We start from the raw sequence: 18,251 nt of genomic DNA on the forward strand, positions 1-18,251 counted from the left end.
AACATGTAAATGTGTTGGAATGGCCTAGTCAAAGCCCAGACCTCAATCCAATAGAAAATCTGTGGTCAGACTTAAAGATTGCTGTTCACAAGCGCAAACCATCCAACTTGAAAGAGCTGGAGCAGTTTTGCAAGGAGGAATGGGCAAAAATCTCAGTGGTAAGATGTGGCAAGCTCAAAGAGACTTATCCAAAGCGACTTGGAGCTGTGATAGCCACAAAAGGTATTGACTTTAGAGGGGTGAATAGTTATGCACATTGACTTTTTCTGGTAGTTTGTCCTATTTGTTGTTTGCTTCACAATAAAAAAAAAAAAGTTGTGAGGCAACAAAACACAAAAAATGACAAGGGGGGGTGAATACTTTTGCAGGGCACTGTATGTAAAATCTCTCCAGCAGGGACTCAGAAAAAAAGCACATTTTTAATAGAATTGATGGGTTTGGACTTTCAAAGATAAAGGTTTTGATTGTTTTCTGTATGTATACCTTTAGGTGTATCCACAGCATCATAAGAATGATATTTCTACAGTCTGCTGCCCTCTTGTGGACCTTCTTTGGAGTTACTGCCGAATGTAAGAACCAAGTATAATATACAGTACAGCTATCATTATAGTGACTTTGTCACTACCACAAAGTCATAAGAAAGACCTTTTCTTACCTTTCTGATGGCCCATGTCTTGATACACTTCATTGTTACCTCTCCCCGGCTTCTGTAGGTATTCAACCCTTCTGTGTAAGTTGAATACTTATGCAATGGGCCTGTCTATTACTCTTTGTTGAGAAAGTTGTTCTTATTGTTACTTGTGGGATATTTATTAGTTTATCAAGTATGTTAGAGGGATACAGGTGCTATATTGGTATATTTATTTAACGGTAACTTGTGGGCTTAGTGTTGTAACTTTGTCTTTTTTTTGTTGCTATTTGTTTACATTTATCTTTTTTTTTAATATTTATGTCTCTGTGCTATTCTGTAATTGTAAAGAAAAAAATCTCTAAATAAAATTTGTAAATAAATACTAATGCGCAAACCACCAAAAGCAAGATAAAATCAAATCTAAATACAGTAGCTGCCAACAAAATAGGTGTTCACACACATAAACATATTAATATAAAAGAGAATGTGGCACTTACTAAATCTCAAGGGTAAACTACAACTAATTAAAGCAGCTAAAGATAAATAAATAACCACTGAAAGTGACTGTGCAAAAAATGTGCAAATAGTGCAAAAATAACAGCTATGGTAAACAATGTGCAAGCTAATGATACAATCTCGCAAACAGCAAATATAAGTGCATATAAGAATTATGCAGTGATTGTGCAAAATAGGCCAAATAAAGTTAAAAATAACAATTCAGGACTTTCAATAGTGCAAGCAAATTCTTGTGCAAGTAAAAACAAAGTCCAATGTGTAACAAAACAGTCTTTTAAGAAGTGCAATAAATCCAAATAAAGTGCTGAATCCCAATGTGCATGACTGTTCATCCAATATATCAAAGTGCATGTGCCACACTCCAATTAGCGTACTCCATCCAATGTGAGTGATACCGTTTCCCCCAGCCTCTCACCTCATATATCAAGTAAACAAGCCAAACTTGGACGATCCACACTGACTGATCAGTTTCTGGCAGATCGATTCCCCGGTCACTCAGGAACAGTCAAGCTCTCGGGCTGGCAGTGCTCAGTAACATAAAAAAGCAAGAGGAGGGCTCCATGGTGTAGTATTTAAACAACACTTTAATAAAAAAATTAGTAGTAAATTACAGTAGAAGTAACGAACAAACAGCATATAAACAGGACAGACTTCTGATCTTGGCCGCGACCGGAAGTGACGTCACCATGGCTCTTTACTCTGATGTGTTGCGTCACTGTCCACGTGACTTTTTGAAAGGGTTTAGAGCCGTGAGTGTGGAGGTGACTTATATAGTGAATCGCTGTCATGGAAAACAACATTACAATAACCTACTAGAATAATTATCCAAATTCCTAAATGTTCCTATACCTCACTATCTAAAGAAAGAATCTAAGTATTTTCTTAAAAATATAATTAAAATTCATCACTGAAGGACAAAATTTACATAAGAACATGGTCTCTATTGAGAAATCACTCACGGTGCTCCATCTAGTGGACAGTTATATAATAACATTCCTCGAAACAGGAGGAACAGCAGGGGCTTCACATGAATAAATATCTGGCGACATCTAGTGGATAATTACAAGGATGCGATCCAAACTAAAGAATGATACTCTGTGCAAGATAAATGATCATGATTCCTTTTAACTATAGGGAATCCAATTTAATGGCCAGTTAAAAATTACTCCTCAACAACTGGGAAAAAAAACACAGCGGGGCCATCTAATGGTTAAATAAGTAACTGCCAATTGTGACAACAATAATTGTAATAGGTTAAAATTATGTTAAAATGCAATGCATTGGGTCGAAGGATGCATCCCTCAGTACAGGAAATGCATCATAGTAATGGACAATAAATAGATAAAAATATTTAAAATATATAAAGCCCCAGCATCTATTAAACATCAATTTAAAAATATATGAAACAAAGAGAATAAAAATCAATAATTGGAGATAAAACAATTTAGGTCAAATTCCACATCGTGTCCTAGTGGTACTAAAGTAAGGCGCTCATGTATCCATTGAGATTCTGCCTGGCTAAGTTTTATGATTTTATTATACCCCCTCCAGTGAGGTTTATACTTTTCTATCCCCCATACTAGCAGGGAGGAGAGGTCTCTGTTGTGACACTGATCATAATGCCTGGAAAGACTATGCTTTGAAAATCCATTTTTTATGTTTTGTGTATGTTCTCTAATGCCCTGTACACACGGTTGGATTTTCCGACGGAAAAAGTACGATCGGATTGTGTTGTCAGAAATTCCATCGTGTGTGGGCTCCATCGGACTTTTTCCGTCGGAATTTCCGACACACAAAGTTTGAGAGCAGGATATAAAATTTTCCGACAACAAAATCCGATCGGTTAAATTCAGATCGTGTGTACACAAATCCGACGCACAAAGTGCCACACATGGTCAGAATAAATTAAGAGACGAAACCTTTTGGCTACTGCCCCGTTTATAGTCCCGACGTACGTGTTTTATGTCACCGCGTTAAGAACGATCGGATTTTCCGACAACTTTGTGCAACCAAGTGTATGCAAGAAAAGTTTGAGCCAACATCCGTCGGAAAAAAAACATGGATTTTGTTGTCGGAATATCCGATCAGTGTCCGATCGTGTGTACAGGGCATTAGTCTTTTCCAAAGCTCACTTTTAGTTCTTCCAACATATTGTATCCGACAAGGACATTCAAGAAGATAGACCACCCCTTCCGTCTTACATGAGATGAAATCTTTAATCTGATACTCCCGGTGACTGTTGATCTCAAACTCATTTTTTTCTTTTTGCTCTCTTTCGTGTGTCTACAGGTGTAACAGGTTTTGCAGGGGTAACATCCTTTCCCTTCAAAAAATGTAAAATTCCTTTGGGCGGGTGGTTCCAACACATTTTTCCCAATAAGATCTCTGAGGGTTGGGGCCCTCCGATAAATAAATTTAGTTTTTTCAGGTTACACGACTCCCAGATGTCGGTCGGCTTTTATGATGTTCCAGTACTTTTTGCATATTTTCTCGATCTGTTTGTGCTGGATATTATAATCCATTACCAGTGGGACACCATTCATACATTCTTTAATCTTAACTGAATCTTGTATCAGTGTTTCCCTATCTACGGCGGAAACATCCTTTATTTTTTCTTTGGTGAAACTTTGTTGGTACAAAGTTTGCACAAACCTTTCACCAATGAATTCTACTTGTTCGAGGAACACCTCCTTCTTTGTGCAATTTCTCCTTAGCCTAATCAGTTGGCCTTTGGGTATATTATCCAACCATGGAGCGTAATGACAGCTATCTAATGGGAGGTAGCTATTCCTGTCCACCGACTTGAAATGTGTTTGTGTCACCAAACTTCCATTCTCTTTTGAAATCTCCAAATCTAGAAAATTAATTTTCTCATCACTTATTTCCCAAGGTTAATTTGATATTTTTATTGTTCGTGTTCAGATCAAAACCAAAATCTATCAGACTTTCTCTGTCCCCTGCCCAGATTACGATGATATCGTCAATAAATCGTTTGAATTGCAGGAGTTGCTGTGGTTTGTTATATAGGGCCTCCTCCCATTCTGCCATATATAGATTGGCCACAGTGGGTGCGTATTTAGCACCCATTGCTATACCACAGATCTGTTTGTAGTAATTTTTCTCATACCAAAGATAATCGTGGTCCAAACTGTATTTCAGGCAATTGACGAGAAATTTCCTTTGCTTACGCTTCAGTCCACTGAGTTCTCTTAGAGCCCATTCGGTTGCCTGTATTGCCTCTTCTAGATTAATGATCGTATATATCGACTAGGGATGAGCCCGATGTTCGAGATGAATGTAAGTTTGACTCGAACATTGGGTGTTCGCTGAATAGCGAACAATTTGGGGTGTTCACAGCAAATTTGAAAGCCTGCGGAACACTCTTTAAAAGTCTATGGGAGAAATCAAAAGTGCTAATTTTAAAGGCTTATATGCATGGTATTGTCATAAAAAGTGTTTGGGGACCTGGCTCCTGCCCCAGGGGACATGTATCAATGCAAAAAAAAGTTTCAAAAATGGACGTTTTTTCAGGAGCAGTGATTTTAATATTGCTTAAAGTGAAACAATAAAAGTGAAATATTCCTTTAAATTTCGTACCTGGGGGTGTCTATAGTATGCCTGCAAAGTGGTGCATGTTTCCCGTGTTTACAACAATCCCCACACAAAATGACATTTCTAAAAGGAAAAAAAGTCATTTAAAAGTACTTGCAGATATAATGAATTTTCGGTCCCGTCAATACACATAAAAGTCATTAAAAAAAACGGCATGGGATTCCCCCACAGTCTATTACCAGGCCCTTTGGGTCTGGTATGAATATTAAGTGGAACCCCGTACCAAAATAAAAAAAAAAAAAAAAAAATTGCGTGGGGGTCCCCCCAAATTCCATACCAGGCCCTTCAGGTCTGGTATGGATATTAAGGGGAACCCCGTGCCAATTTTTAAAAAAAAAATGGCGTAGGGTCCCCCCAAAAATCCATACCAGACTCTTATCCGAGCATGCAACCTGGCAGGCCGCAGGAAAAGATGGGGGGATGAGAGAGCTCCCCCCCTCCTGAATTGTACCAGGCCACATGCCCTCACCATGGGGAGGGTGCTTTGGGGTAGCCTCCCCAAAGCACCTTGTCCCCATGTTGATAGGGAAAAGGGCCTTATCCCCACAACCCTTGCCCGGTGGTTGTGGGGATCTGCGGGCAGGGGGCTTATCGAAATCTGGAAGCCCCCTTTTACAAGGGGACCTGAGATCCCGGCCTCCCCCCCAAATGTACCCCTACCATTTCACAAAAAAAGTGTGAAAATGGTAAAAATGACATGACACGGCTTGAGGACAAGTCCTTTATTAAAAAATGAAAAAAAAAAAAATGTCCAACGAAGTCCTCTTCTTCTTCTCTTGCTAAGCCGATGGACCGAAAAAGAAAAAAAAAAAACCTGCACCGCCACCGATCCACCTTCATGGGAGGCACCCGCCATAATGACCGTCCTCTCAGGTGACAGCTCTTTTATAACTAAGGGTGGGGCCACATAGTGACGTCACCAGATGACTCTGGCCCCCTCTGACGCATGGGGACATCCCTATGGCTTCCCCGTAGCGTCAGAGGGGGCGGGGCCACTCGGTGACGTAACCAGGTGACCCCACCCCCCTCTGACACCACTTTACAGGCATACTATAGACACCTCCCAGGTATGAAATTTAAAGGAATATTTCACTTTTATTGTTTCACTTTAAGCATTATTAAAATCACTGCTCCCGAAAAAACTGAAGTTTTAAAACTTAGTTTTGCATTGATACATGTCCCCTGGGGCAGGACCTAGGTCCCCAAACACTTTTTATAACAATAACTTGCATATAAGCCTTTAAAATTAGCACTTTTGGTTATTCATGTTCGTGTCCCATAGACTTTAACGATGTTCGCACAAATTATTTTCCTGTTCCCATGTTCTGCTGAGAACCGAACCGGGGGGTTTAACAATGCAACATCGGCTGTAGTAAGATACACAGCTCTATCATCCAGTTTAATGTTGTCAAGCAGTTGGAACAAATGTTTCGTGTCTCTAAGATATGAGTTAGTTTTCCTTACTATTGGCTGCAAAAAACAGTCAATGTACTCCCCAATTCTTGCTCTCACTGAGTTTATTCCATTCACAATCAGTCTTCCCGGGGGGTTTTCTTTGTTCTTGGGAATCTTGGGGAGGGTATATATAATGGGGATCTTACATCCCACAGGCTGAAGATATCTCCCTTCTTTCATGTTTAGCAGACCTTTTGCCATACCCTTTTCTATCAGGTTAGCCAGTTCGTCTTTATACCTCACTATTGGGTTGCCAAGTAATTTTAGTTAAGTATCTTCATCACATAATTGGTGATCAAGTTCTTCCTTGTAAGCTTGTTTCGATTGTATTACTATGGACCCTCCTTTGTCTGCTTGTCTTACTACGACATCTTTTCTCTCTTCCAATTTTTTGATGCCATGTTTTTGTCGCCGGGATCGTATACCTTCTTTATCTTCAGATCATGTAGATCTTTTAAGACCATCCTTCTAAAAACTTCAATATGTCCCTCATTGCCGATTGGGGGGTTGAACAGAGATTTATTTCTCAGGTTACTGAACTGGAGCTCATTCTCCACAATGTTATTTCTCCTTATGTTTTCTCCAGGTTTCTTCCTCATATATTTCTTTATATGTAGACTCCTGGCAAATTTATTAATGTCTACATACGCATTGAATTTGTTCAGGTTCCTTTTAGGGGTGAATTTCAGTCCTTTATCCAATACTTTAATTTCCTCTTTCGTAAGTTCTACCCCACTAATGTTAATAATCCTTTCTCCTATCACTCTCTTCTTCTTCTGTTTCTTGACACCTGCTCTGCATCCTCGCCTCTGTTTACATTTCTTCCTGATCTGCTCTCTGACATTCTTCTCGTGTTCCTTTTTTCTCTTCCCTGTCTTGAATTTTCTGGGGATCCTGATATCTCTCTTCTTCCTTTCTCATTTTCCTTCCAGGTTTATGATCCGGGCTCCATCTGGTTGATCTCCTGGGTCCACTCTCTTGTAGATAACACCTTGGAGAGTCTCGGTGTCTCATCTCTAAAAAAAAGGCCACAGAGTTCTGTATCGCATTTATCTTTCATTTATCTTTCATATTGATGAGGCCGTTTCGGAGTTCTTCAACTTTCATATTGGTCTCTAGGTATTCTTCATCGTTTCTTTTCAGGTGTTCATATCGATTATATCTGGGGACATTATACTGATTTTCATATCCTCCTCGTTCTTGTCTTTCATCATGGTCTATCCTTCCTTCTTCCATTTTCAAACTGATAGTTTTCATCCCTAGTTGTACGATTTCTCCATGGTGGTGTAGGGGATCTTCTTCCACAGACAGGCTGTTGAAACGGTCTAGGTGAGTTATAGGAATTATTATTGTACCAATTGTTTTTCCAAAAGGGTTTTTTTCCAATTATTGTTCCCATTCCATCTTTGTTTTTGATTTGGAGTGTTAAAGTTATTATGATTTCCATCTGTGCCATTATTAGGTTGATTCTTCACTCTATTCATATCGTCTTTTGTTCTCACTTCCTGCTCTGGAGAACTATTATTGGATTTTAGCACAGGTTCTTCCAATGTATTCTGCCACTTAAAAACAAGGTCATCTTCATAATCTTTCATATCTCTTTGATATTTCTTTTTTTCCCCGAAGCTGTTTCTTTATCTTTTTGTTCCATATCTCTATGTAGTTGGTTTGACAGAGCAATGAATTCAGGGAGTTCTTTTGATGTTTCCACATTAGCTTTTAGTTCAGAGATAGTTTGATCAAATGCCCTAATGCCCTGCTCTAAATAAAATTTGATTAAAAAAAAAGTATACTTGTTCCCCAAACTGCACCCAGTGGCACTGATTTACTAAAGGAAAGTAAGCTGTTAATTTTGCAAGGGAGCTTTCCCTGAGGTTAGTGAATGATATGAAGGTCGGCTGGCTCCTATCATCTAAATATTTATTTTCTCTAGACTGGAATGGATGACTGTACTGGTTGGGCTGTACTAAGGGGTTAGGATGGGGGGGGGTTTGTACCAGGAGGTGCCTCCCCTCAGGGGGAATCTGTATTGGGTGGGGGGTCTCATCTCAGGGGGTCTGTATGGGGTGGAAATACTGTGCTGAAGGTTTAGGCTGGGAGGGGGGACTATACTTAAGGGGGTCTGTGCTAAGGGGTTAGGATGGGAGGGTGGTTTGTACTTGGTGGTCTGTACTGAAGGATTAGAATGAGCGAAAAGTTGTACCGAGGGGGGGGGGCTGTACTGAGGGTTAGGATAGGAGGGGGGTCTGTATTGAAGGGTTATAATGGTAGGGGGGTTTGTACAAGGGGTCTATACTAAGGGGTTAGGATGAAAGGGGAGTTGTACTGGGGGCTGTACTAAATGGTCAGGATGGGAGGGGGATTTTTACTGGGGGGGTCTGTACTGAGGGGTTAGAATGAAAGGGGAGTTGTATTGGGTGCTGTATTGAGAGGTTAGGTTATTAGGGGGGTCTGTACTGAGGGGTTGGGATAGGAAGGGGGTCTGTACTGAGGGGTTAGGATAGGAAGGGGGTCTGTATTGAGGGGATAGGATGGGAGGGAAGATCTGTACTAAGGGGTCTGTATTGACAGGTTAGCACCCTTCTATTTTTATCTAATTTACACTTTAGCGGCTCACTAAATAAGGACCAGAACCTAACACCACATTATCATTCACTAATATTTTAGGCACAGTGTTTGCGCCCCCATTTCTTCTTCTGTACTGAGGGGTTAGGATATGAGGGGGGTCTGTATTGAGAGGATAGGATGGGAGGGAAGATCTGTACTGAGGGGGTATGTATTGAGGGGTTAGGATGGGAAGGTGCTTTACTGGAAGGAGGGTCTGTACTTAGGGGATAGTAGGGATGGGAGGGTCATCCTGGGGAGGTGTACTGTGGGGTTAAGATAGAAGGGGAGTCATATTGCACTGGGGTCTGTACACTACATAGGTTAGGATAGGAGGGTTTTTCCTGAGGAGGGTCCATACTGAAGAGTTAGGCTGGAAGGGGGATCTGTACTGAGGGGGGGGTCTGGAATGGTGATAGACTAGGAGTTGGGGTCTGGACTTTGGTTGGTATGTACTGAAGAGTTAGGTTTGGAAGGGAGTCGGTACTAAGGTGGTGGGCTGGATGGGGGGATTCTGGGCTGTGGGGGAGGACCTGTACTGGGGGGCATTGGGGCTTTTGTTTGAGATTTGTACTGTGGGGGGGGGGTATGGGCATTGGGGGAATTGTACTGGCAGGAGGGGGGTAATTTTTGGGTGTATTATGTGCAGTGGCCTGTAAGTTACACTTTCCTGAGCCCTAAACTCTGAGCAATATGCGTTCCTGGGAGTGTGGGTACAAGTACTGTGATGTGTGCTGTGTATACAGTGAGTAGGCTCAGATTTAACCATAGTTTTTTAAGAACATCTTATTGTGCAATTTGACCCCATTTCTGGTGCTTTACTCCTTTACTTATTTTTTGTGTCTGTGCAGGAGGAGTTGTAAAAAAAGATCAACCCCAGGTGCCAGATATACTAGGTATGCCACTGCATGATTGGTATTCTTTACAAAGTGACATTTCGCCACATTCACTAAGCTCTAGGGGAAACTTCCCTTGCAAAGTTTTAATTTCCCTTGTAAAGAGAACAACCTATTTCTTTTAGTAAATCAACCCTAGGGTTTCCTCCCATTGACTCCTACCCCCTGTAGTCATGTATGAGCAGGCAGGAACCTCTGCTTGGGTATGGAGAAGCAGGTGTCTGTCATTCTGTCTATCTTACTATGATTGTATACTGAATAATATTTGTATCTGTTCGCTTATGTTCTCAGATATAAATGCTGCCCTCCAAGGTCAGGCAACTCAGTCTACTATTTTACGAAGTTCAAACAGCGGTTATCAGTCAGCAGCAATAAATACAATAGATGGTAACCAGGACTCTGACTTTTCCCACGGTTCCTGCTCCCATACACTTAATGACCCATCTCCTTGGTGGAGGGTAGACCTGCTGACAGCTTACAGAATCAATCACATCAACATTACTAACAGAGGGGACTGCTGTGCTGAAAGACTGAACAGTGCTGAAATTCTCATTGGAAACTCTCTGTCCAACAATGGAAATGATAATCCCAGGTGAGGTTGGGTTTAGCCTACTTTCTTCCACATATATGAAACGGTGAAATCCTTCACCACACTAAGAAAAAAACTCCTAGAGGCAAAAATCTCAGAATTCCACTGAGTACAGCTAAACTCCTTATCACAAATGAAATGCCATTTGGAATCACAAGCTAATAAGAAAGTTCTGTATTTTTTGCCAGAAAATTCAAACAGTATATATATATATATATATATATATATATATATATATATATATATATATATATTAGCAGAGGCCTCAGAGAATAAAATAGTGAGTTTTGCAGTTTTTTTTATGTCACATGGTATTTGCACAGCGGTTTTTCAAACAAACATATTTTTGGAAAAAAACCTTCACAGCCACTGTCATTTATACAGTGACAGTACATAGCACGGATCACTGTATTATAGAGATGAGCTGAACACCCCTCGGTTTGGTTCGCAGCACAACATGCGAACAGGCAAAAAATTTGTACGAACACGCAAACACCATTAAAGTCTATGGGACGGAAACGTGAAAAATAAAAAGTGCTAATTTTAAAGGCTTAAGTTATTGCCATAAAAAGTGTTTGGGACCCGGGTCCTGCCCCAGGGGACATGTATCAATGCAAAAAGAAGTTTTAAAAACGGACGATTTTTTGGGAGCAGTGATTTTAATAATGCTTAATGTGAAACAATAAAAATGAAATATTCCTTTAAATATCATGCCTGGGGGTTCTCCTTAGTCTGTCTGTAAAGAGGCACATCTTTCCCATGTTTATAACTAGGGATGGGCGAATGGTTCTGTCCGAGCATATGTTGGAGCCGAACTTTGGTTGTTCGGATGTTCTGCGAACACCGAACAATATGCCGTGTTCGGGGCAAATTCGAAAGCTGCTGGAACACCGTTAAAGTCTATGGGACATTGACATGAAAAATCAAAAGTGTTCATTTTAAATGCTTATATGCAAGTTATTGTCATAAAAAGCGTTTGGGGACCTGGGTCCTGCCGCAGGAAAATTTTTTTTAAAAAAACTACAGGAGCAGTGATTTTTTTAATGCTTAAAGTGAAACAATAAAAATGAAATATTCCTTTAAATATTGTGCCTGGAGGGTGTCTATAGTATGCCTGTAAAGTGGCGCATTTTTCCTGTGTTTAGAACAGCACCACAGCAAAATGATATTTCCAAAGGAAAAATTGTCATTTAAAACTGATCGCGGCTGTAATGAATTGTCGGGTCACGGCAATATAGATAAAACTCATTGAAAAAAAGAGCATGGGATCCCCCCCAGTCCATCACCAGGCCCTTTGGGTCTGGTATGAATATTAACGGGAACTCTGAACCAAATTTTTAAAAAAAAATTGCGTGGAGGTCCCCCTAAAATCCATAGCAGGCCCTTCGGGTCTAATATGGCAATTAAGGGGAACCCTGCGCCAAATTAAAAAAAAATGGCGTAGGGGTCCCCCTCAAATTCCAATCCATACCAGACCCTTATCCAAGCGTGCAACTTGGCAGGCCGCAGAGGGGGGGATGAGAGAGTGCCCCCCCAAACCGTACCAGGCCACATGCTCTCAACATGGGGAGAGTGCTTTGAGGTAGCCCCCCAAAGTACCTTTTCCCCATGTTGATGGGGACAAGGGCCTCATCCCCACAACCCTTGCTGGTGGTTGTGGGGGTATGCGGGTGGGAGGCTTATCAGAATCTGGAAGCCCCCTTTAACAAGGGGACCCTCAGATCCCGGCCTCCCCCACTGTGTGAAATGGTAACGAGTACAAATGTACCAATACCATTTCACAAAAAAGTGTTGAAATGATAAAAACAACAAGACACAGCTTGGGGACAAGTCCTTTATTTAAAAAAAAAAAATGTCCCATGATCTCCATTCAACTTCTTCTATCTCCCCACGACAGACCGAAAAAAAAAAAAAAAGCAGAGACCGATCCACCTCAATGGGAGGCTCCCGCTGTGTGACTCTTCTTAGGGGCTTTGAGAGGAAAGGAAGTCCTCCTCTTCCTCCCGCTGTTCTGCATCAAGTGCCTTGTCCATGATTCCACAAAGCGTGTGCTCCAGCAGGAAGACTAGAGAGACAGTGTCACTGATGCATAAATTGTCGCTGCTCACCATCCTTGTGGCCTCCTCATATGGTGACAGGACAGTGCATGCATCCTTGATCAGCAGTCACTGGCGTGGCAAAAATAAGCCAAGCTCTCCTGACCCTGTCCTGGTGCCATACTCGCACAGGTACTCATTGTTGGCCCTCTGCTGTATGTGCAGCTGCTGCAGCATTGCCAACGTTGAGTTCCACCTGGTGGGCATGTCACAAATGAGGCGGTTGGTGGGCAGGCTGCATTCCCTTTGAATGCCAGCCAGCCAAGCACTGGCACTGTATGACCGGCGGAAATGACCACAGACTTTTATGGTCTGCCTCAGGAGATCCTGTAAGCCTGGGTACCTGCTCAAGCACTGCTGCACCACCAAATTCAGGATGTATGCCAAACAAGGAACATGGTTCAAGTGTCCCTGTCAGAGAACGGAGAGAAGGTTGGTGCCATTGCCACATACAGCCATTCCTGGCTGAAGCTGGCGTGGCGTCAACCACCTCTGAGCCTGCCCCTGCAGAGCTGACAGAATCTCTGGCCCAGTGTGGCTCCTGTCCCTTAGGCAGACCAACTCAAGCACCGCATGGCATCTTTTAGCGTAGCCCCTTGAATGCTTACGGAGCACCGCTGGTGGCGGAACAAGCTCCAACAACACTGAACGCTGTCCTGCATCCTTTCCAGCTGCCAGAAGAGTTACCCAGTGTGCTGTGAAGGAAAGGTAACGTCCCTGCCCATGCCTGCTGGACCACGAGTCAGCGGTAATAGGAAGCTTACTGCTGACCACCCTGTCCAACAAGGTCAAAACATCACCTTCCACATGCCGGTAGATAGCCGGAATGGCCTTCCCTGAAAAGAAATGGCGTTTTGGAACCTGCCACTGAGGTACAGCATATTCCACAAATTCACGAAAGGGGGAGAATCTACCAGCTGAAAAGGCAGCAGTTGCAGTGCTAGCAATTTGGCCAAGCTAGCATTTAGACGATGAGCTTGTGGATGGCTGGGACCGAATTTCTTTTTACGGTTCAGCAACTGGGGTAGGGAAATTTGCCTGCTAAAATCACCAATTGGTGGTGCACTACTAGCAGATTGGCTGTAAGTACTTGGGACACCTATTGCTATACCTTCATTCCTCCCAGTGCAAGTTTTTGAGAGGACTGGAGGTATAGTGGGGTTGGAGATCCCAGATGAGGAGCAAGGAGAAGTCCGCCTTTTTCTTTGATGTGGATCTTCCAAGTGCTGTTGCCAATGGACTGCATGGCAGGTCGTCATATGTCTGGTCAAGCATGAGGTGCCTGTGGTTGATCTGCGGACTCCTCCGTACATGATGGTGGGGCTACAGAAGGAGTGACTGTGGACAAGGGGCTGGTGGAATAGGCCGCTTATGCAGCTGCGTTGGAAAACAAACTACTCTGAGCCTGGGTGACAGAGGATGAGGAGGATGAGGACAGCTTTGTTATCCACTCCACCAAAAGTGTAAACGTCTGCCTCTCCTTGGTGGCCTTCTGGACATGATGTATTTTTTGTTTTGCAACACCACACTACACTGTATTAGATACTGTGTACACCGCCTGCACTGTATTAGAAACTGTACTGCAGCTGCCCTGTATTGTGTACTGTGTACACCACCAGAAGTGTAGTAAAAACTGTACACACTGTATTAGATACTGTGTACACCTCCTGCACTGTATTAGAAACTGTACAATGGCTGCACTGTATTTTATACTGTGCACACCACCAGAAGTGTAGTAGAAACTGTACACACTGTATTAGATACTGTGTACACTGCCTACGCTGTATTAGAAACTGTACTACGGCTGCACTGTATTGTGTACACCACCAGAAGTGTAATAGAAACTGTACACACTGTATTAGATAGTGATACTGTGTACACTGCCTGCACAGTAATAGAAACTGTACAATGGCTGCACTGTATTTTATACTGTGTACACCACCAGCAGTGTAGTAGAAACTGTACACACTGTATTAGATACTGTTTACACCACCAGAAAAGTAGTAGAAACTGTACACACTGTATTAGATACTGTGTACACCACATACACTGTATTAGAAACTGTACAATGGCTGCACTGTATTTTATACTGTGTACCCTGCCAGAAGTGTAGTAGAAACTATACACACTGTATTAGATACTGTTTACACCGCCTGCACTGTATTAGAAACTGTACTACGGCTGCACTGTATTGTGTACTGTGTACACCACTAGAAGTTTAGTAGAAACTGTACACACTGTATTAGATACTGTGTACACCGCCTGAAGTGTATTAGAAACAGTACACCACAGAATGCACTGTAGATATAGGCTACACTGGATGCAGAGTATATATATATATATATATATATATATATATATATATATATATATATATATATATATATATATATATATACATGAGACTGTGTATATATATATATTAATACACCGCTTGAAGTGTATTAGAAACAATACACCACAGAATGCATTGTAGATATAGGCTACACTGTATGCAGAGTATATATATGCGAGACTATATATATATATATATATATATATATATATATATATATATATATATTAATAGACTGCCTGCACTGACTGAATATTGAGTAAACACTAAATATATAGTCTATGCTAAATGCAGAGTAAATATATATATATATATATATATATACACGGCCGCCATGTAAGCAGCCTTATATAGTGTGGGGCATGGACTTAGTTCCCCTGAGCCACGATTGGCCAAAGGCACCCTGCCTTTGGCCAATTATGGCTCTCTCAGCAGAGCGCATTGTGATTGCTAAAAGCATGCAGGTCAGTTGCATGCTTTGGCCAATCATCATACAGAAATGCACTGCGATCCCCAAACAAACCCTGGTTTTAAACCACTTTCTCCTAGATGGACCTCATACTGTATGATGTCGCCAGGGTTAAATGGTCACACCGGGATAATGCCTGCAGCTATAGGCATCATCCTTGTATCAACATTTTCAGCAGCTGATGCTGTTTCTTGTAAACCGGCTTCAGTTGTATTACATAGAGAGAGAGGAACTTATGTTGTTCCTCCCTCGCTGTGAGGTCAGTAACTGAAAGCGACAAGGATTTTGTCAATTCCGGTTTCGGTTCTTGCGTTTGCTGACCAGTTATCAGCCAACGATGCAGCCAAAAAATTGGGTATGATATTGTGTTTGTGTTCGCTAAAATTCATTAAAGTGTATTTTTTCCCAAAAATTTGTGTTTGAAAAACTACTGCCCGAGTACCGTGTAACATAACAAATTGCAACACCCACCATTTTATTTTCTAGGGCCTCTGCTTTAAAAAATATACAGTATATAATGTTTTGGGGTTCTTAAGTAGTTAAGGAGCAAGTTGGCACGAGAGTCTAATAGACAAAATATATATTGTTCCGCGCCAGAGGATGGGGGCGCTGTGCACATTGTGTGTTCCCAGGAGAAGGGGGAGGAAGTGCACGTCTCTGGTCTGATAGGAAATCTGAGACTAGCTTCACTTCATAAGTCATTGTGACCTGGAAGACCACTAGGGCGGAGGAGACCAAGGAGATAGCCATGAGGACTTCAGTTTCAGGTACAGTCTCGCAGAGACATATACTCTTTACTTTTCGGCTCTTCTCGCAGTCAACTGAAAACGCAAACCAAAATCATTCAGTACAACAAAGCTTGGTGGACCACATATAGGATATTAAACTTGATTTGCTGAACCTACTGCGGAAAGAAAACCTGGACCTGGTCCTATCCCATCATTGGACAACACCTAGATTCCACCGCAAGTGGGACCTTTATATCGATGGAGTGTTAGTTCTAAGCGATCCCCGGACTCTACCCAGGCCCCCCAAACAAACCCCTATTTCCAGCTAAGAGCTTCAATAAGGCCTCATTATCGTACTATCATACAATGAAGACTGCCCTTCTGAACTCTTCATATGTTTTTCTTTTTATACTCCTATAAGCTTAAACATAATGTTTCATTCATTACCATGGGTATACTAGCACCACATTTTTTTGTGATCACCTAATGTTTAATTGCTTGTTTTACGGTTGCTTGATATACCTGAGCCAAGTGATAGCTCAAATCCTGTAAAACATAGCTTGGGTTACCTTCCCTCTACAATCCCCCTCCCATCTCTTACTTCCCTCCCATCTTTCTTCCACCCCCCCCCCCCTCGCCACCTCCTCCTCCTCTCCCTCTCTCCCCCCTTCCTAGTTAACTACATACAGTCTAATGGTCTAATGTCTTGTCACAGTAATTATTATTATCATCATTACCTAAGTAATGATAATTTCCCTTCTACAGGTGTGCAATGGTGATCTCAATCCCAGCTGGAGGAACAGAGTTCTTCATGTGTAATGACATGGTTGGCCGATACGTCAATGTCATTTTACGAGGAAAATCAGATTATCTTCATCTGTGTGAAGTTCAGGTCTTTGGACATTACTTTGAAAATTAAGTCTAATAAATTTTTATTGAAGAGAAGGTTTAAATGAATAGTCACGGGAGGTAAAGGAAAATAAAAAATGAGTTATCGTATTAGGCAGAAAAAATGCACAGGTAGGGAAGGCAAAAATCAATATACAGTATAAAAATATAAAGCATATATACAATAAAAATATTAAAATATATGAAATAAAAATATTAAAAAGATAAAAGCTTTTGGAACACTAGGCCCCTTCTTTCTGTACTTTTTTCTTTCGGTACCTCTAATCCATACCTGAAGAAGAATCCTAGTTTTCAAAGAGTTTTTTTTAACATTTTTAGTGAGCCACCAATAGGTATAACTTTGACAAAAATGTTTGCCTTCCCTACCTATGTAATATGAGTTTTAAGGGCTTTGTTTAACCACTTCAACTTTGTTTAACCATTAAGCCCCCTTAATGACCAGGCCATTTTTTGTGATACGGCACTGCATCGATTTAACTGACAATTGTGCGGTCGTACGACGCTGTACCCAAACAAAATTGACGTGCTTTTTTTCTCACAAATAGAGCTTTCTTTTGGTGGTATTTTATCACCTCTTACCAAAAAAGTGAACATTTTGAAAAAAATATATATATTTTTTACTTTTTGCTATAATAAATATCCAAAAAAAAAAAGTAAAAAAAACTAATTTCTTTATCAGTTTAGTCCAATATGTATTCTTCTACATATTTTTGGTAAAAAAAAATCGCAGTAAGCGTATATTGATTGGTTTGCGCAAAAGTTATAGCGTATACAAAATAGGGGATAGATTTATCGCATTTTTATTATTTTTTTTAGTAATGGCGGCGATCAGTGGTTTTTAGCGGGACTGCAACATTGCGGCAGACAGATCGGACACCCAACTGACATTTTTGACACTTTTTTGGGAACCATTGAAATTATTACAGTAATCAGTGCTAAAAATATGCACTGTTATTGTACTAATGACACTGGCAGGGAAGGGGTTAACATCAGGGGCGATCAAGGGGTTAAATATGTTCCCTCACTGTGTGTTCTAACTGTATGGGGGACTGTGTGACTGGGGAAACACACAGATCCATCTTCCTGCTTAGCAGAAAGACAGGATCTGTGTGATCTCCCCTGTCAGAATGGAGATTTGCCTTGTGTACACGGGCAGATCCCCGTTCTGTCACTGCGGGGAACAATCGCAGGTCGCCGGCGGACATAGAGTCCGCCGAACCCAATGATTGGCTCCCCCGCTGGCCAATGGAAGCGTGCACACGCCCACTAATTGCCGCGTAAGAGCTGACGTACACCTACGGCGAATTGCAGGATCGAGCCACATTGCCGCAGTATATCTGTGACGGCTGCTCCTTAAGCGGTTAATCATTTCACTAATGCTGCAATTGCTGTTTGTACCTGTAGTAGGGCC

General features: G+C 41.5%; 1 protein-coding gene across 1 annotated transcript; it reads left to right on the plus strand.

Moving 5' to 3' along the window:
• Nucleotides 1-511: 511 nt before the first annotated feature.
• Nucleotides 512-16,946, plus strand: LOC141139116 (fucolectin-1-like). The gene is made up of 3 exons (XM_073624935.1): nt 512-569; nt 10,006-10,306; nt 16,697-16,946. Exons 1-3 carry the CDS (start codon nt 512-514, stop codon nt 16,848-16,850), a joined length of 513 nt encoding a protein of 170 aa, XP_073481036.1. The 3' UTR covers nt 16,851-16,946.
• The last annotated feature ends 1,305 nt before the right edge of the window (nt 16,947-18,251 follow it).

This window comes from Aquarana catesbeiana, linkage group LG04 (genome assembly GCF_042186555.1).
Source record: "Aquarana catesbeiana isolate 2022-GZ linkage group LG04, ASM4218655v1, whole genome shotgun sequence".
NCBI lineage: Eukaryota > Metazoa > Chordata > Amphibia > Anura > Ranidae > Aquarana > Aquarana catesbeiana.